The following is a 21034-nucleotide window of genomic DNA, read 5'->3' on the forward strand; positions in this document are numbered from 1 at the left end:
GGGCTTCAGTCTGCTGGCCTCTGGAATGGGCAGATATCACCAGCCCATATTTCACCATTGATTTATTGCACGAACTCCACGGAGAGTCTGTATTTTTCCCGTCGTCTACACGATGCTATGCGGAGGTGAGTGTTTGTGTCGCAGGGCGTCTGCGTGCGGGTAGAGGAGCGGCGGTTTGAGTAGTATGTGGGAAGAGCGATTAGCTCGTTAGCGGCGGTCCGGTGGCAATCCCAGCCTTTCATTTAGTCCTGCTTTAGTTTCAAACATGCTTTGGCTACCAAAGTTTTTGACTGGACGAAATGAAGCGAACGCACCAAACTGTTTCTATGCAAATTATTGATTATATTGCCCGTGTGAAACGTCTGGCTAGTGCAGTGAAAGGCTTTAATAGCAGCTGGCTAACGCTTGAGTCTTGATGAAAACACCACTAGTGTCTCGTGCCACGATTCACTTCAGCGCGATGTCAATCCTGACAGGGATTACTAACACCCAAAACATCAAATTTGTACGTTATTGCAGCTTTTTTTGTGGCTTTAATGTTTTTATTACGCGTCTTTTTCAGTTTAATAGTGTCAGGATAATGTATGCAGGCGAAGTTTCCGTTTCATGGAAACTTTTCGTTTTTGCAAACGATTCGGTGACTGCTTTTTGATTTATGAAATTGGCTATTAAAATGAGAGATTGCTATATTTAGAAAGGTGGCGGTGCATTTTATCCACCTGGCGTGTAGTAGAGCAGAAATCTACTTTTACTACGGAGCAGAAATTGACTTTCTGGGGCATTTTATTACCTTTTACCGCGGGTATGTTTGTATTTGGGTCTGTCGTGTGTTTATTTATGATACTTGAAGTCCGCTCTAAACACATACTACGCCTAGATTTGTATTAATGTGAAATATACCAAATGTTAGACAGCACACACAAAAATGAGAACTAGTATGGTGGTTTAGGCTCCTTCTATTTCTGCACTTTCTTTCCCTTTATTGAATCTGGCGTGTATGAATCACAGAGGCATCATGGGTTAGACACAGTTAGCCTGGAAGAAATATATGTTAAGTGCTTTTAGGCCTAATTCTATTAACTATTATGGCTGTTACTGCACTTATTTTTTATTGTGATGTTTGTTCTGTGAGATATAAGGTTAAATATTATTAGAATAAGCTTTGAAATACTATTAAAAGGTTGTAGTAATAACAGTTGTAGTTTTTAGAGTATGATGTCAACATTACTAATTAAAATAAAATATAGTAAAAGATGATAAGTCTTGCATTTGGAATGATTTCACTTCACATCTGTAAATGGAAGTTTGCAAAATTTCCCTTTAACTGCTCTGAGGTTTAGTGATGCTTATCATGACGCTCCTATCTTGCTTTCTAGTATCCTCAACCTTGTGTTTAGGCCGAACTGGAAGGGGCATTTGTGGATTTCCTTGGTAATTTCCAATGGGTTTTTTAGAAAAGTGGCTTTTGTTGAATGAGTAAAACAGGTCTGTGGTTAAGGTTACTCAAAGAGACTTCCACATTTTGCTCTAGAATATAAATGACACACTCATACCTAAAAAAAAAAGTGCATTTTGTCACTGTTTTTCAAAAGTTTTATAATGTTCTTAAATATTTGATTATTTCAGTTAGTTGCCAAGGCAAAATTTTTGGCTCAGTTTTTTATTTATAATCTAATTTAACTTTATCTTTATTACGAAAACTAAAACTATAAAAAAAAGGTTATCAATAACAACACTTTATATTATATTATATATATATTATATTATATCATGGTTGTTTAATTAATGGCTCAACAATTATTATCAGTTTTTATTTGTTTCAAACTGACAAATAAACGGGGAGATCTGAGAGCAAGTAACATGGAAAAAGATTATGCAAAATTATTATGCAAATTGCCAAAAAAAATCCCTTTAAAAATGTGAAATGCCAAGTAAACTATGCTATGTAATACATATTTGAAAATATGTACTCTTGCATGTTGCTTATAAGTAATATGGCAGTTGCACTAAATATTCACCAAAAATATTATATCAATTTATATATATATATATATATATGCAGAGTTTGAAAATGACATTTGGCAGATTGTCCACATTCTTTAATCGACTAGATGGCACAATTGTCTAAACCAGCCATTTTATTGGCTTGGTCAGTATGTTCAGCAATAGCCTATACATCATGAGTTTGAATATGTTGTTTATATTTATGCATAATTTCTTTATGCATTTAGGTAAGGTGATGGAAGAGGCCAGCGGGAGGTTCTCAGAGCTGATTCCAGTGGTGCTATTTCCGCGGCTGTCAGGCTTTGTCCCTTCTTCTGTTCAGTAACAGCGCCCATTCTCATCCCGAATCACCATGAAGCCAGTCCACGAGCGCAACCAGGAGTGCCTCCCTCCCAAAAAGCGGGACCTCCCTGTTAACAACAACAGCAACACCTCCACCAACAACAGCAGCAGCGGTAGCATCAGCGGCGGAGCGGGAGGCAGCGGAATCGGGAGTGGAGGAGGAGGTGAGGATGGCCCGTCTTCACAAAGCTCTGGAGTGAGCGGAGAAGCCCAAAGTGGTAGCGGCGAGTGGGTGCGAGCCCAGCCGAGCGTGCATTATGGGGTGGAGGGTGCTGAGGGTCTCATCGGGTTACCCATGGATCAGTATAGCATGCTCTATAAAGTAGCTTTGCCCGCTGGCACCTACTCACCTGTTCTCAGCCACATTTCTCCTGCCTACACCGTTCCTTCCTCGGTGTTACAGCATACTAGCGTTCCCTACCCTCCGCTCGGCTACACCCAGATCCCGCACTCCTCCTTGCAGTTTGTTAGCTCTCCGTACGCGACTGCGGTTCCCTACGGCGTGCCTACGGGATTCGTTCCCCAGCCGCACCTAGTTCCATACCAATCAGTGATTCAGGAAGGAGTGGTCTCGTCCCATCAGCAGCAGCAGGTCTCGACCCACGCGTACACCAAAATGGCAGCGCCTCTGGTGCTCCCGTCTGAGCAGGCGGCGACACAAGCGGCGCTGGGGACTGTAGGGATGTTACCTGCCGGGGAGCACAGCCCGAGAGGCATGCCTGTGTTCTACCACCCCGCCGTCAGGGGCGTCCAACCTCAACGAGCCCTAGAGCAGGAAAGGGAGCTGAATGGTGGGGACCGAGACCACGGAGGCAGGGAGAGCCATCTAGATGCAGTTTATTCGGCCAGAAGTGTGCGGCCGCTGCAGGAGTCCCATCAAGACAAGAGCTTGAAAAGCCGCAGGCTGGAGGGCAGAATGTCTCCAGGACAGAGAAGCACGCCAGACACTGATCTCGAGGTAAGGGACAGATGGTTTACTGTTATAGGATCAATGTGTTAATATATTTAAAATGTCTTTTACATATCTATAAAGTACATATTACATATTCTAGAGCTGCTGTAAAGCCAAAACAATCTCTGTTACTTTAAAAATCATATATAAATCAAGATGACTTGACTTGACTCTTCCTGAAAGTTTCGTAGAGAGTTTTAGAAATGGACCTTTTTCACAGACTTCGCATTTCCACAATTATCAGCATTGTAAATCTAGTAGTTCAAGTTTTTCATATTTTCATTCAAATAAAAATTTTATACACATGTATAAGACTATGCATTGTCTTATTTTACCTTTGCAGTAAATGACAAAAAAAAAAAAAAACATTAAAACTGCTGCGACGGTGTTTCTATTGCAACAGCTGAGGGACTGATCTGATGACAAATTTTTGACCAACGTACTCACTCTCTTGATATTAGTCATGAAAACGCCATAACGGATGTTTTATTTTGCTATTGGAGGAAATGGTAATGCAAAGAGGATTTTTTTCTGTCATCTTCCGTTCACCACTACGACTTATGCTAATGTTAAATGTTAAAAGGGTACGTTCAAAGAAAGTGGGTTATTGAAGGTCTGTGGTTTTTCACTCCAGAATTCAACCGTTTTTTCAATCAACAAACTGAAATGTACATGCTGTGGCTTTAAAAAAGAAAGGGCATGTAATGCGCCATGTATGTGAGACAGTGTTTGAAAGCATAAAAGGTGATTTTTAGAACACAAATATGATTTTACAACAATTTTATTGCTTATTTCAGCAAATTAAAACTGCTGCTGAATGAAACGATCACATATTTGACCTTCTGTTTTACTACAATTCATAAAAAGAGTTGTAGATGGGTTGTTGACATGACATGTGACAGCAATTTCTGGCATGCTATAATCGGAAACTCATTGGATAGTTGGTGTTAAATGTCAGAATAGAGCAAGACCAAATGTGGGTTTGCTAAAGCAATGCCTAAATAGCTATTTCAAAAGGGGAAGTCATTTCAGAAGAAGAGCAAGTTCTTACAATATCACCGGGAATGTACTTCTTAAATAATGTGGTCAGCTTTGATTTCTTACTGAACAGTAATTTGCCACATCACAGGACTGAGTGCACTGCAGAAAAGCTGATTAAAAATGGTGGCCAGTCTATAATTTTGACCCATACTGAGATCAGATCTTTGTTTAAAGGTGCAGTAAGCGATTTATGAGAAACATTGTTGAGATGTGAAATCGACACTCAAACAAACACACCCATCCCTTAATTTCTCCACCCCGTAAATAGCGAACGCGCTATGAAACACAGGCAACCAATAACAGCTGGCACATTAGACAGCTCATGCAATGGATGAATCAGTTGTGATTCAATAGCATACCTTGGTTTTGTGAAACATAGCAAAAAACAATGTTGCTCACGCGTTGAGCAGAAACAAAGGAACCTCGGCGTCAGTTTTCAGGCCGTCCCTTTCTCTAATGTCTCTTTAACGTCTCTCCTCTTTCCAATATTAACGTGGGTCCTAAAGCTCTTATCTGATCGTAACCCTCCTTCCAATTATATTCCCCAGACCTTTTCCTCTTTGGTAATATCTCGGCCATCTCTCTTTTTCTTTCTATCCTACTCGCTCACTCACTCTCTTTCCTCACCATGAGTGTATACGCCCCCTACTGCCAATCCACATTGTTTTTTTTCTCCTATTTTCACAACCAGGGCTATATACAAACACACTTTTTTTCAGCACACACAGAACGGACATCTAGCATACATTCACAAAATTGTTTGTTTAGGTGTTGATTTAAGTTTTCAATAGCGTTTCTCAGAAAATCGCTTACTGCACCTTTTAATCGTGTCTAGATGAAGAGAACCCAATTAAACAAATAACACTAAGTTTTTATTGTAATTTGTAAATTATATAGTAATTAATTTATTTGCTGGGGTTTGTTTTCATGTTTAAATCTCTAAATCTTTCATTCTATATGTTTGAATTTTCTGAAGTGTGGTTTCAGATTTTGGATCCCACTGTACCAGTTTAATTTTTGTATTATTTATATACTATCATAGTATTTATTCATGTTTTGAATTAGCTTTTGTTTTTATATTTTTAGGTTTAATTTTAGCATCCTTTTTTTTTTTTTTTTTTTTTTTTTTTTTTTTTTAGATCAATTACTGATTTTTTTGTTTTAGTTAATAATACCAACACCGCACTGAACATGTTATTGTTACAACTTCCCAGGTATTCACATTTGAATAGAAGTTGGAAATCAGGTTTCTTTGTTGAACTGATTACCTGCTACAACCTGATTATTATACAACCAGTAAGGTTCACTTGGAGTGCAACTACGCACTGTGATGTTTTGCAATGTCAGACTTTTCCTCAAACTTGATTTAATATTGTAACATAATCTGGACCTACACAGAGTAATATTTTAAATGTCTCCTGCTTCATCTCTACTTAATGTATTTTCAGAGTTTTTCCTTTTTTGGGGCAATTCTTGTGAGTCAGCATCAGTTTACACCACTTCCTTCCTTTATTATCTGCTTTGGGTGTGTTGAGGATTGAGTAACTCAGGCTACTAGTAAAACAACAGAGATTGTTTTTTGATTTATACTCAGTCAGCACTAGGATATTATTGGGAGTGATTGTGAAAACTGATATTTATATGCATTTTATGCAAATATTCTTCTGAACGGTTATAAAAATATCATTGATTTACATTACAAGCTCTCTGAATTTTTAATCATACTTTTTGGCAATATAAATAACATCAACTGCACCAAATTTAATATTTTTGCTCCATTTTTTCCTCCTTGAGACATCCATATTCTCCTATATCATGAGCCCTAAATGTCAGATGTATCAGATATGATACTAAACAAAAATGTTAATGTTATTTTTTATATTTTGTCTAATTATTCAATAAACTGTTCCATTTAGAGAATTAGAGGATTTTTTCTGACTATAATTTTGTCATTTCATTTGTAGGTCCAGCAGGTGGTTGGACGACTGTCCTCTCCTGTCCATGGCATGAGTCGCAAGGAAGCAGCACATGTCCCTCTGAACCTTTCTCAAAGCTCTCAGAGGAGTCGAGAGACTCACAGCGAAGTCAGAACAGCGTATGCATTAAATCCTGCTGAATCCAGAGCTCATCAGCAGCATATCGTTCAACAAGGTCATGCCGTGATCTTGGCCAATGGGCAGCCTGTTTTCGTGCCCCTGGACTACCATCATCACCAACAGCAACAGCAGCAGCAGCATTATCAATCCAACGATGTGGCCTCAGCAGCCATCGTTGCTTCTCCCTCTACGTATACAAAAGCCATGGATGCAGTAGCGTGTCTCCCAGAGCGGGCGGTGGCAGAGCTGCCTCCCCAACACGGTCAGCAGCCCTCCCAGCAGCTTCCCACTCAAGCTCCTGGTGCCTTACCGCAGGCTCCCCTGCTGGCACCCACCGGCCCGTCGCACTTCATGAAGGGCGCCATCATCCAGTTGGCTACCGGAGAGCTCAAGCGTGTGGAAGATCTGCAGACTCAGGACTTTGTGCGGAGCGCAGAAGTCAGCGGTGGACTGAAGATCGACTCGAGCATGGTGGTGGATATCCGCGCTAGTCAGCGGCCCGGTCTAGTGGCGCTGCATTTCAACGTAGGGGAGCAGCAGAGCAAAGTGACTATAGATGTTCCCCCCGAACACCCGTTTTTCGTTTTCGGACAGGGCTGGTCGTCCTGTAGCCCTGAGGGGACTGCCCAACTGTACGGTCTCACCTGCCACCATCTGCAAGTGGGCGACGTCTGCGTGTCCGTGACGCTGCAGCAGCAAGCCACGTTGCAGCAGAAACCGACGCAGCAACTGCAGGCCCGGACTCCCACCAAAGCCAACTCCACGTCAGGAGCCCCTCCTCAGCCAATGGGCCCCCCTGCGCCCCAGCACACCCCTCGGCCACCAAACCAATTAAAGATGGAGCGCATCCACAGAGAGAGGGACAGGGACAAGGAAGAGCCCATGCAGGTCGGGGGTCCTCGACACATCGATGTGTCCCCCAGACCGAACAGGACTTCAGCAGAGCACACTCGGAGCCAGAGCAACTACTATTTGCACACTGAGGGTCATCCTCCACCGGGAACCGGAGCGGGAGCCTCTTCCTTAGGGGCGTCCCAGAGGCGCTGGTCTGCCCCTGGCTTCCAAAGATATAACATCAAGAATGAGGAGGGAAGTTTAGCCTCAGTCGCCACCTCTGGCTCCTCTCGGCCATCATTTATCCCTCAGGAGGTCAAGCTATCCATCGAGGGCCGCTCGAACGCCGGCAAGTAGCAGCAAACACACAAAAGAGATTGTCTTTGGGAGTGAAGTGTCAGTCGGATGTGAAAGAGGGAGCGTGGTCGGAGGGAGAGAGAATGTAGCCTCAGAATGTTTGAGATTTTGCACATATTGGAAGATTCCCCCTGCTGCCCCCTTCTCCAGTTCTTTTTCGGTTCTGGTCTCGAGCAGAGGACTTATTTTGGCAGGTCATAGTCAGAGTTCGCAATGATCTGCATGGGCAGCTTTATCTGGTAAATCACGTACCAAAGCCTGCGTCGTCTGCGTGTTCCTGTGAGTGAACTATCATGTTTTGGCAGTGATCACTTGCATAAAGATATCTTGCAGTTCCTCAAGTAGATGTTTATTTCAGAAAGGCCAGGGATAAGAATGGGATACAGCCATAGAATCTTGACAAGCCTTTACAATAATAATTATATATTTTGAAGAAGGACTGAAAGAGGATAGATTGCTCAACAACAACTTTTTTCCCTAAAAGACAGGCATTTTCTCTCTAAACATTGACTGTTTCCCTTGTTGCGCTGCCAGGCTTTTATTGGCTAAGACCTTAAAACTTGGACAGTTTTTAATGCGTCTCTCTCTAGAGGTGTGTTTGTCCTCACTTTCCTACACTCTCCTCCTCTCCCTGCCTCTTCTCAGGGTGCTTCTGCTGAGGACTACTTTCTAGTCTGGAGTTTGAGAACAGTTGCCCAGCATCGTCACATCAATCAATCGATCGATCCAACAATCTTTCTACAATCAGGAACTATTTCCAGATGAAGTCTCACACGCTTCTTAACAGTTGCATTAACGACTCCTCAGAGGTTTTTAGTTTTGATTCAGCAGTGGCTCTGAATCTGCATTCCAGTTTCAATGTGATCTCTCCTCCTCAACCCATTGGAGTTATCATTTCCCAGTAAGGCTGGCCTAGGAAAACGCCTCTAAATAGTACCTCATGGTTGGAAGCATCCTTCAGTCTGATAATTAACTTCTTTTTTTAATCCTACATTGTTGTGCCCTATTTCCTGGTGACAACATGTGGTGTCAGCCAAAATCAGCCGTGCTTGCGAAGCTGAGACCAAATGTGGAACAGGTTCTAGTCGTTTGCGAACGGCTTGTTCCTGTGGAAATGGATTATTGCTCTGAAGGGTGCAGGTTTAAATGAAATCGTCCCATTGGAAGCGTTGAGCACAGACAAGTGTAGATTCACTGCTGTTGGGTGTGGACTGACCCTGCTCAGTTATCAAAATCAAAGCAATAGTTGTTTTTCATGTTTTTTTTTGTGTTTTTAAAATCCCGTGCAGGATAGATTACTCCTTGTATTTAGATTTTTCTATGTGCAGCGTTTGCAGTCTGTATGTAAAACCCTTTTCCTGCACTTCTCTTGATTTTCTAAGATAATGCAGTTTTACTTTGTGATAATACTCACTCTAACAGTTACTACAGGAGTTCATTACAAGCATGCAATTACCCCTAAAACAACACCTCTTTCTTTTAGGCAGGTTTTCTGTCTGACCAGTAGTGTCTTCAGAGATGACATATGAAATCACACCTCAAAATGGGGCTTTTCTGAAACACCCGCTGATTAGGATATTCAGGGTCAGCTCTTGCTATTTCTAAAAAGACCTTGGTCTACCTTAAATGATGTCCTAACCAGGTATGACATGATAAAACGAGTGATGCATGAGTTACATTGTGGTGTGTCTGCAAAAAGCGCCAAGCAACAGGACGCTTTTGGCTATCAATTTTGTCGATTTCTGTTTTTGTGGTTTTGCGCTCGGTAACTAACGTGAAATCTCATTGGTCCAAAATCCCTCCATAGGTTTTTTTGTCACGGTGTAGCATTTTTGCTTTCAGTTTGGACAAACATATTACTCATCACTGGAAACTTGTCACGTCATGCCTGGTTAGGACCAGCGTTGAACCGTAAACTCATCTTGAAAGAGGAAAGAGCTTTATTAATATAGTTTCTAATTCAAATCTGTGCTGAGGTTTTTATGGTTTCTTCTTTGGTTTCTGTAATTGGTGAACTCTTGTACAGTATTGCGTTCTCTTCTCTTCTTGGCAATATTACCCACGAGTGATTTTTAAAACTTGTACTGCAGGTCTTGTATTGCACAGATAAGTTCAATTGACTCACACTGACTCTTTAACAGGAATCAGATATATTATGTGTTTTATTGTTTGTTTGTTTTTTTTTAATAATGAAGGGAAAATGTTTGTGTTCTTTTGAAGTATTCAGTTTTGTTGGTGGTTTTTGGCTCACGAGAAACTGACAGGCAAGGTTGACACTGTTTACACATTAGCCAAGAGAAAATGCTGCAGTTTCACTTTTCGTAGTTACTGAACATTTTCAGATGGATGAAATCATGACTTAAGTGCAATTAGACCAAATAATATAAACATTAGGAAGATTGTGTTTAGTTTCAAAACAGCATTCCAGAAAAGAGCCTGACATTCCCACTTTTCCTTTTGCTGTTGTTGTTGTTGTAATGTTTCTTTGTTTCCCCCATTAATGTTTTGCCTCCACTTACTATTTGTCAGGTGCAATTTTTCGTTTCCATTTCGGTTCGAGTTCTTTCATGAGACCTTTGGTATTTCTCTGCATTGTTGGCTCTTGGCATTGCTGGGCTTTCTCTGTTTGGGCCATTATTTAATTTAACAGTTTTTGCACTCTCACTATCACTCAAGGCTTTAAGAGGAGGGGTTTTTTTTTCTTTTAGGTAAAATAATAATATATATATTTTATATAAATGTAGCGCTAGCATTTGACTAGTTCGATTCAGACTTCCTCCAGACTGCATCAACCTCAATGACACCACATGTCTGTGCAGTTCTAAAACCTCTATTGTTAAAGAGAAGTTCGGAAGAGGTATAAAGAAGGGTTAATCGATTGAACTCACAGGACAAATTATGTGGGTACACTTAGTGGACCCCAAAACCATTTGCCCTAGTATGAACCTACCTGGTTTACCAACAAGTCTGATTCAGACAAAATGAAGAAATGGCAATGTGTGTATCGAGTATAACAGTATTTGGTTTTGATCAACCAACATTGGTTCATATCCATTTGTTGTTTATGAAGCATTTCATGAGCATCCTCTGTTGTTTTGTTTGGAGACGTCCTGTTCCCTCTTAAAAGGAGTCCCACTTTCATGCTATTTATAATCTGGTCTCAAATCTAGTTCATGTTATTTCTTCCTTGCTCTTTCCCCTTTGTCCCAGAATGTTTCGGTGGCACATGTTGGACCCCTTTAAGATAGTTCACAGAGGAAACTTCATTATTGCTCACTTGACTGTGGAGAGTGAGCTGCCCAAAAGGGTCACAACTGTCATCCAAGGCCTTGCAGGCACAAATTTAGTATGTTCCAGACTGGGAAAAACATCTTAAACCTGCCTAATCTGGTCTGCTTGTCTTCAGCCTGGTCAAGTGCGTATGGTTTTTTCAGGTTGTTAGGTTCACACACAGGGAAAGTTGATAAGAGTTGGGATTTGTTGTTATTCAAATTTAGGACCCGTTCCATTGTTTTAAGTATTACATTTGACATGAAGCAATACGTGACTCGAGATAGCAGAAAGATACAGCTTTAGCATGAGCTATGCAGTAGAGACTCAGTCAGCACCCTATGCGTAATGCAGTTTCTACACTCTCACCAGTTCGTCTGTGGTCTGCTGCGTTTCAAGAAACATTTCAATATCGTTGCACATTCTGTATTTTCTCTAGTAACCTGCAGGCTTGGTGACCTTTATGGTAGTCGTCAGTTAGGTCGATGTCACTACCAAATCACATAACTTGAAGCTTATCTTGTGTCGCTAGTTTGGTGCTGTATTTTTTTTATTTGATTTTTTTTGTCAGCAATGGTGCACTGTTCCCGGTCTTCTCAAATGCACTGCCTTACCAGCCATCTCTCGTGGAGATGAAACCTCCCACATGCAACCTTCATGGTGGAGATGGACTGAGTTCGCTTTCATTAAGAACTGAGCTACTATCCTGTGCACTGTAACCAAGAAGAGTTGACGCTATGTTTGTGCCTTCCCAATGTCTTAACTTTACTCTGATCTGTCTTATTAAGCTCTGTTCTCTGGGAGATTTGCATGTCTCCACTTTGCTCTTACTGTCATCACATGTCATATATCAATCTCGCTGGCTTTAAAATCATTCCGTACTGTTGAGGGCCATTTTGATCCGATCTATACTGCAACGTCAACCTTTCTGCCTGAAACTTCATGGCATCCCAAATACCTACAATTAGAAATATTATGATAGAAAATTAGTAATGGAGTGCTGCACTGATGATGACATTTTTGTAGGTCAACCTGGAAGTTAGCATCACCCTGTTTCCCTCAACAAAACCCAACGGATTATTGTAGAAAATACGATTTTTTTTTAATTGTAGATTATTGTTTGGCTCCTTGACCCAAAAAATTTATGATTCTTGTTCATCATGATAATCTTCGCAAATGAACACAACTTGTTGTGTAGGCTGTAAACGATCTACACCACGGTTGCATGACGTCAACGTCACCACCATTAAGTGTCCGACAACTCTTTCAGTCTATTTTTTTATTTTTTTAAATCCCTGAAGTTAGAATAGTTTGCAAGAGCATAATTATAAACACAACAAGGTTGTGAACGTGGACAAATGTGTAGATGAGTTTACCTGTTCGGCTGAGGATGTTTAAAGGGGTGATGAACTGAGAAATCAAATTTTCCTTGACATATAAGAGGTCATCATACTATAAGAATATCCTGTAAGTTTCAGAACTGGAAACTTCCTTGTTAGTCCAATAAAAGCTTTTATTGACACCAGGCACAGCGAACGACAGCTTTTTCAAAGTGGGGATCTATGACGTCAAAGGGTATCAAACACGCCTCCGCAGAAGATGATCAATGCCTACTTCAACACTGCCTGTTTAGCCCCGCCCACCAATTCGCACTTTACATGAAACTCATTATAATATGCAAAACTGTTATCCAATCATAGCAGTGGGCGTTTACTTACAAGTCTTCAATGCGGCACGCCCCCAAAAAATCAGGCTTTTTTGGAAAATTCTGAAAATTTCATGGGGCTAGGCTCAAAACCAGGGTAGAAAATAGCCTATTACTTATTCATTTTGATGTTTTTGACATTTGAAATCAAGCAAACGTCATAAGTTAACCTCAGACAACAATATAAAAAAATTAAAAAAGCCAGTTCATGACCCCTTTAATGCCCCCGATAACCTCTGTAGTCCCATTTAGCCATTTGTTATCAACCGCCTTTTACAAGACAAGTAAAAGCTTTTTAAACAATCATGATGGTATTACTAATGTATTTTATGTTGTAAAATAAAACATGAAAATATCTTGAGCTTGTGTTAACTACAGACTTTATTTCAGGCTTTTCAGACCAAAAACCCATTTAGTTCAGGATTATGTAACTGGAAGTGCTAAAATGTTAACCTGTTTCCAGGTTTTGGACAGCAAAAATGTCATCCCTACAGCACTATGTAGCTTAGCTATTGACCCAAGATCAATGTGGGGGGTGGGAATCTGTAAATTGTGACACTGTAAAGCTGTGATTTTTCTCATTTGACGTTGCATATTCAATGGTAACAGCACAGAAGGTTTAAGCTTAAGCTACATTCCTACGCTTCTGCATTTCCTTCTCTCTATGGATGTGAGAGAATTAATCCAATCATGTCCTTTATACCTCGCTTTTGCATACATATTGAGCAGTACAGCACTGATGTAAGCATTTCATCTCCCTATGAAGAATAGGATGCCTGCACACTAGACAAACAGAGGGTTTCATGGGTAGAAATGCATTCTTAATGAGCAAAGAGTTGGATTAGTTGAAATAAAGTGGGAATTTGTTTTCCGGAATACTTACAAAAGCACAATCAGACCAGCCTGCAACAGAGTGTGTTGCGTTTCAGATTCAGGTTTTGGTCACACTTTCACAACACTGGCGTTTTTCCTTTATCAATGATGATTTTCATGTTCCCCATTGAAATCGAAGGATATTTCTGGTGTGTAGACGCCCTATTCTCGTGCACTCGCCTTCTGCGTTTGTTCTTCGCTCTGAAACCGTGTTGTTCTTCCATAGAGCCTCACCTAATCATGTAACATAGACGTTTGTCACTTTGATGCAATGAAATGTTCTGCACTTATTTCCCCTCACCTATAGTGTTATTGTAAATGTTTCGCCATTATATTGAATCATTCGAAACCACGTAAACAATCATCCAACGTTTTTATGCTTGTACAGATATGAAGATATGTTTTGTATAATATTAGCTTGTCAATAACGCCTTAAGATGTGCATTGTTCGTAAACGATGCCTACAAGTGACTTCCTCTCTGCAAGGTCGTACGATTTCACGTGGAGACAAAGTCTCATTCAGTTCTAGTCGTTTTGACCGTGGACGACTCTGTAAAGGTCTGGGTGTAATGTGGCTCGGGTTGCTCACTGACAACAATTAGTGACGTTGCACTTCCTGATTGTAAGATGATTTATTTTTTATTTTTTAATGTGTATCTTAGTTGAACACAATGCAAGCTTAATAAAATTCAAAATTATTATTTTATTTATATTTTGCTCTTGTTAGTAGAGCAGAAGTGAAGTCAAGACTGATGCTTTGCACTGATTCCAGCTTCCCTCACTTCCTTAGTAAGCGGTCCTTTTTAGAGAAAATGTGTAATGTTTGAATCTTACAAAACTGAATTTCGCCCATTTTGCATAAACTACTAATTTCTTTTGATTTTGTGGTGAAAAACTTTATTTTTTTTCCTTCTTTTTTTTAAATAATCAGAAAATCGTCATTAAAGTGGTTTGAGGAAATTAGTGAAAACTAAATTTATTGGAGTCTGTGTCAGAAAACGAGAATCCCTGCAGATATACATAATAGTTTGGGCTAAGAGTCCGAGGAAATCTTTTACAGACGTCCATTTAGTCTCCCTGTTTGACATCCGGTGCAAAATGGAGAGTTTAATAGTTTGTGAAGCGTGAAAACGGCTGAACCCACTCGAGAATAAACCATCAGGGTTTTCTGTATCAGTAACATTTCAGTGACTTGTAGTTGTATCATTGCTTCAAACTGTTTGCGATTTTTATTTTTTTTTATTTTTTATTGTTTTGGAAGGCTTTATGAACCTAACACACGGCAGTTTGTGTGAATCCCAGACAGAACTCGGGGGCACAGCAATCCAGAGTCAGTAATGTCGGCTGAAATCAGGTTTCTAACGGTTTTAAAGGAATCATTATATACTCTCAAATTTGACATTGTACTTCTTGGCACTAAGTGACACTGCTTTTTATGTGATGTGTGACCAGTTTTAAATGAGATGGCATCTTTGTTTAATGCATAAAAATCTGCGAAATATATGCAATGATGTATGTGTTATATTCAATCCTCAAGTATAATCCAGGTTGTATAAACTTTGTATAGTACGTTTTAATATCGTATGGCCGTACGCCCGTACCAATATGTATTAATTCTTCTCAAAAGCCTTAGAGTCGTCTACCCAAAGTGCTCCCTTAGCCTACCCTACACCTACCTGAACTTTACAAAGCATTAATAACTATATTTTGTTGCGTTTTTATTTGTACCCTTTTTTGAATAAAATAGATTTGTACTGTATATTTGTACCTCTCTGTGAACTACTTAGGGCTGTTTTGTTTTATTTTGTTTTCCTGTTTTAATTCTATGTAAGGACACAAAGATATTGTATTTTTATTGTTACAGCTAACTTCTTGGAAACATTGCATTTATCATGTTTGTTAAGTAAACACAATATAATATATATATATATATATATATCTATATAATATTAACATGCTGGCTTGACGTCTGTTTTTCTTATGCGTTCCATTCAATTAGTAAATTGTAATACATTTTAAAAAGGGTTTGAAAAGTGCATTGATGCATCTGATGAATCCAATGCATCAATTACAGAGTTTAATAATAGATTATGATTACAATAATATCCAATGTAGAATGCATTAATTTTTTAAAATCTGAAATACAAACTTTTGAGTCTGTGAATGTACAATTGCTCCTTGTTTTTTTATTATTTTATATTCCACTATGGGGTGAATTATTTGTCGTCTTTTGAAAATAATCAAGATTACTGAATCAAACCATATGGTGACCAAATTTCAGATGAAATGCATTACACCAGGGAAAATACAAATATTTTTTATATATATTTTAATGGGGCCTGAAAGTGTACTAGTGAAAATGCTTGTTTTGCATTGTCTATTTTCCCCATTACAGAGAATATATTATCAGCATGACTACTTATGAATAGCACATTTTCAATATGGTCTCAGATGTTTTAATCTCACTTTACATGTGTGCACTTTTTTTTTTTTTTTTTTTTAAGAAACAAACCGAAACAAACTCTTAGCAGTAAAGTCAATGTTTATTCCACATTCTGTTCCTGCTTTTATGATGAGCTTCCAATCTGTTAACCCAATAACAGAGCATGGCTTTCTGAATAGGACAGGATTTGGCGTTGTTGTGACCAGTGCTATTCTTGTCACTTTATAAGGTTTCAGTCATTTTGGCCTTTTAGAGAGTTGTAAACATTTTGTCATGTAAATATCTAGATAGACAACAAAAAGGCAAGTAATTATTGGACTCCAATCCTTAATGAAAAGCTTGAATAAATGCATTAACATGTAGTTTATAACATGCAAGTTCCATTGCCAGGGGTTCACTGACTTGTATGCACAAATGTGTAAAAGAAAATGGTTCTTTAATACATGGCAATGCATACCACTAAAATGTAGTTTAGTAATAATGCAGACTAAATAGGTTTAATGTTTGAAAATACTCTTTTTATATTTTATCCTCAAAATAGACAATGCATCCTGTCAACATCTCATTCTAGACTACAGAGAATCATTAGATTTTCTCATTGCATTGGGATGCGTTTCCTCAACTTTGATGCTACTATGTACTATGAACTCAGTGCTTTATAATGAATTTCAGGGACTTTACCATAAAAATTGCATTGTTTTTCCTGAATGTGCATACATTAACTCGATTAAATGAAAACAAAACTATGGATGGATCTCGTGGTCGAGGATTACGGACTTGAGGACAAATGGCTTGACTGTCAAGAGTTGCCTGAGGTTTGTGATCTGGAGCATTTGAGTCCATTTACTTTCATATCAACTGCATAGTAGTAATACAAAGTTTCTTGAGTACAGCTCAATTGCATAGTGATGCTTCATCACATGTACGTCAAATCCTTTTCTTTTCCTTAAGGAACCCATCATTGATACTTCACAACAGCATAAACGTGGGACCAGTATCCAGTTGCCTTCAACCGTGCGGAAAAGCTCAGCTGCTTCACTTTGAACATCAGAGGTATCTCTAAAGATGGTAATGACAACATTGTGAATTTAAAACACTGAAATGTGCATCATTCACTGTAGTAATAAATAAATTGCAATAAGTATTGGAATGAAATATAAGACATACACATCATACAGACAGTCTACCCTGTTTTCAGGAGGTACTTCCAGATGTACAATGGTCCGTTTTAACATGACTGACTCTTCCGCCCATATGAAACACTGAGAAGTAAAGCTTCAAGGTGATGTGTGTAATGTTCTCCCAACTTTGTGCAGAGTGGTTCTCAAACTATGGTTGTGACTTAAGTCAATAAAAAGACCTGAATAAATAAATTATCAGATGCACCAACATTGAATTAATCAACTAATTAACTTCTAACAATGCATTTTAAGATAAAGTGTTTCCGTTGACTGTCTTCAATGATTAACGTTTATATGTCAGTGTACGTAAGTGTTTGGTTTTAATTTCTTAGCAAGCAAACAGTTGGCTCATTTAAGTTTATTAGCTAAAAGTTTCAGTCCTTTCCATAAAATAAGATCAACAGCCTTCTGGCAAATGCAGAGAACTGTGGCTCAAGACAGAATCAGTGAAAAGGACATTGAATTAGACCCCTGCTCTTTTCCTTTCACTCTTGAAGTGGTCAACCACCTGAAAACGTTTGAGAAACACTGGCTCTGTGGCGCTTTTGCTCCGTTTGTTGGGAATTACTTGTTAACCTTTGGATCGGTTTGAAATTTGGGGTGGGAGTACCTATTTGACTTGAACAATGGAAGACGGGGCATCTGACGGTGGCACAGAAATTACACACTTCACCTTTAAATTAGTGTGAAACATTTTGTAATGTGTATTTACCTTGTAATTTCCATTTTTAGCATAATCATGCAGCATTATCACTGCTTCATATACGAGGGATTTCTCTCTGGAAGTTTTCGTCCTGATTGTTTCGTTGTACATGCATTCGCTAAACCTTTACATCATTGCACATCTCATAGAAATAGCACACAATCATTTAAATCATTAAATATAAAACCAAAGCACAACTTTCCAGTGACAAAGGCAACTTTTTTTTTTTTTAATTTGTACACTACTTGTGTTGCCATTTAAGATCGAGCACACACTAAGTGCCTCACCGTTAACAAAAAGCATTCCCTGGTCCAATTCAGGACCACACTAGTTTAAAGAGGTAAAATACACATTATACAGTACAGTGACAGCAGCAGAGACTGGTTGGTTGGTTAGTTGAGATGTAATGGAGTTATGTAATATCCTTATCGACATTTTGGCTCAGGTGAGGAGTTTGCAGTCTGAATAAGAGAAAAAAAGGCCAATGTGACCAGTAAAAGTGAGTATAAGATAGTATCTGATCTGAGAAATTTATGATGATAATGAAGAATTAGGAATAGGAGGTCTCCTGCTCCTCTATGTTCTCAGGCTGTGAGGATGCCGATGATCCACACCATCCCTGAGTTCCTAGCAAAAAAACAACAACAACCCGTGTAGCATTGTGATAAGGTATAAAGCCTTTGGGAGGTCAGAGAAGTGTCTGAATGTGCTTCAAAGCAGATGCTTTCAGTAATTAACAGTACATCCACAAAGATGGCCGCCTTCTTTTGAAAAGGACAACATCTCCAATAGAGGTTTTCCCAAATGGCACCCTCAGCCCTTGGAGTGCGCACACAAATAGTCCGGGCTCAACTAAAGGGTGCAACGAGGGGCATATTGGCGGCAAAGGAGGCATCCTTGTAAATCTTGATAAATAGGACACCATATGGTCTCGTGGACACAAAACCGTGTAAGGAAAGACCAGGAGACCACAAGCCCACATAGATTTCACCATTTGGATCAGTGGTGTTCAAACAGCATTTAAATAAAGTGTTGTCGTTTCAGCAAACATGTAGGGCAATGATAATAGTAGGGGTATCCAATCCTACTCCAGGAGGGCCACCTTCATCTCTAATCTGCTCCAACACACCTTTCTGGAGGTTTCAAGTAACCCTGAATGCCGCGATTAGGTGGTTCAGGTGTGTTTAATTAGGGTTGTGGCTGAACTGCAGGAAGGTGGTCCTCCAGGAGCAGGTTTGGACTCCCCTGGACTATAGTAGGTGTTGGCATAAGGAACGTTGAGTCAGTGTGTGTGGTCCTGCACGGCCCCTGTGGTCCCGGTCAAGGCCACAGTTGTGACTAGGCCATGCAAAGAGCCCATGGTGAGGTAGTTGGTTCTGTGAATATGAACTAGTAGTGACCCAATCTAGGGTCCTGGGAGATGAGCCATAGTTGCAGGTAAACTCCAACCTTTTAGACTGGCAAATTTGAACCGTAGGCTGAGTGTGGAGTGTGGCTACACGTCTCACTCCTGTCACTGTAGGTCCGTGTGCAAACAGAGAACCTCCTCATGGAAAGGCCTCACTGCTCTGAAGAAAGATGGCTAAAAGTCTGAGCCTTAAAGTAAGTAGACAAATCTCCTAAAACATGCTTACAGACAGGGAAACATGTTTGCCTTTGTTTCCCTTCTGCGAATGTTGGAATCTTTTATACAATAAGTTCAGTTAATTTTGTAAATCAATTTATGTTACATAAATCCACAAAGGGTCGTTCACACTGACAGAACAGATCAATTTCATACGAGGAGGTCAGCAAGTCACCATACTGTTAGTTGCTAGTGGGCGTTCTACTTGACTGGTGGTGATAGTAAAAGACTCCAGTGCCTCAGGTCCCTTTTTTCCTCCTCTGACTACCAGATGTGAACATCATCTGCATCATCTCGGTCTTATTTCAATGTTTCACTGAGGTCATAGCTAAAGGGATGAGGCGGGTTCTCGAAAATGTCATCATAGTCTACTAAACGTTGCTGAGCACTGGTTTTAAGGAGGTTTATTTCTGACACCCTCGGGGGTTCAAAGCAATTCCCTGCCCTGTCTGTCCAGTAGAACCACTTCTGTACGGCAATATCCAACGGTTTCGGCCAGCGAATCATGTGAGCATCGCTGTCCACACTCCCAGTGGTAGTCGCCACATGTTGCTGCCTGTCTGCATAAAGTTGAATTCCGCTCAACATTGTTGCGTTGCAACTCATGGCCTCTCACGTTGAAAATGAATGACATCTGGTACCTACATCACTGCAAATCGCTGTCAGGGTGAGCGCCTCCTTGAAACTGCAAGAGCATAACATTCTCATCACAGTTATAGTCAAGATAGTTATTCTTTTAAAATGGCAAGATCTTCTCAAATGCCGGGCTGAGAAGTGTTTGGAGCTGTGCTTGTTAGGGAAGCTTCATAAACAGTCCATTGTCCATGGAGGGGACGGACATTGGGAAGGAAAACTGGAATAGATTCATGTCAGCGGTGAGCGCAGCCATTGCAGCAGGATCATGCTCAATCTGGTTTCTCAGCGATGGGTCGATCTTCTCCAAGCGCCGCTTTAGCCTCTTGGCCTCCCTCTCACGGATTAGCCGTGCCTGCCTCTTCTCGGGTGTCTCGTTGGCCCGTTTGAGTCGCATGGCCTCCCGGTCACGCTGTAGACGACGCGACCGCTGTTCATCTGTCTCTTGCATCCTTTGCATCCGCTTTGCCTCACGGTCTCGTAAGCGGCGCACCTCCCGCTCCTCCGGTGTCTCGCATGCCCTCTTGGTCTTCTTGGCCGTTCGCTCGCGTTCCAGCCGCTGCATCCGCATCTCTACGGGCTCGCTCTTCCTGCGCATTGCCCATTTCCTCATGGACGGTGACTGGGCATCCACAAGCTGCTGGTAGGCTACGCAGCTGTTGCAGACCAGCAAAACTCCAGCCGGGTACACGGGCATAGGGTTCATGAGGTCTGGAAGAGGTGGAAGGCCTGTGCTGGAAGGACTGAGGCTGTCAGACAGTGAGGGAAGAGGAGGTGCAGAAGGGAGAAGTCCATCTGGCAATGAGGTCAGTACAGTACCAGGATTTGTGCTGGGGTTAGTCATAGGGCTTCTGGGTAGAGAGTTGGACATGGCACATGCCTCACCCTCACTGTTGATCTCTATACTGCTTGTGTCAAGGAATTCCTTCAACTTTCCCCTACAATTTCAGAACAGGAAACTGTTAAGAGAATTTTT

The 21034-nt window shown here is 40.4% G+C and overlaps 2 protein-coding genes across 3 annotated transcripts in view; one reads left to right on the forward strand and one right to left on the reverse strand.

The window, feature by feature from the left end:
• Nucleotides 1-15233, forward strand: atxn1l (ataxin 1-like). The gene is made up of 3 exons (XM_084108551.1): nt 1-125; nt 2232-3304; nt 6304-15233. The coding sequence occupies exons 2-3, from the start codon at nt 2357-2359 to the stop codon at nt 7624-7626; spliced, it is 2271 nt and encodes a 756-aa protein (XP_083964677.1). The 5' UTR covers nt 1-125; nt 2232-2356; the 3' UTR covers nt 7627-15233.
• znf821 (zinc finger protein 821) overlaps nt 14701-21034 on the reverse strand; it is a 16804-nt gene continuing 10470 nt past the window's right edge. For both annotated transcript variants that reach the window (XM_084108552.1, XM_084108553.1), the window contains exon 6: nt 14701-20996. In XM_084108552.1, the coding sequence (XP_083964678.1) occupies nt 20219-20996 (778 nt within the window). In that variant the 3' untranslated portion in view covers nt 14701-20218. The remainder of the gene's footprint in view (nt 20997-21034) is intronic.

The sequence above is a fragment of the Abramis brama genome (assembly GCF_963993115.1).
Source record: "Abramis brama genome assembly, chromosome: 3".
Taxonomy (NCBI): domain Eukaryota; kingdom Metazoa; phylum Chordata; class Actinopteri; order Cypriniformes; family Leuciscidae; genus Abramis; species Abramis brama.

Excerpts from the sequence above, each read along its gene's own strand:
- atxn1l (XM_084108551.1), top strand. The coding sequence starts at position 2,357 with ATGAAGCCAGTCCACGAGCGCAACCAGGAGTGCCTCCCTCCCAAAAAG. Across the intron at positions 3,305-6,303 it reads CGCCAGACACTGATCTCGAG|GTCCAGCAGGTGGTTGGACG; the intron begins GTAAGGGACAGA and ends TTTCATTTGTAG.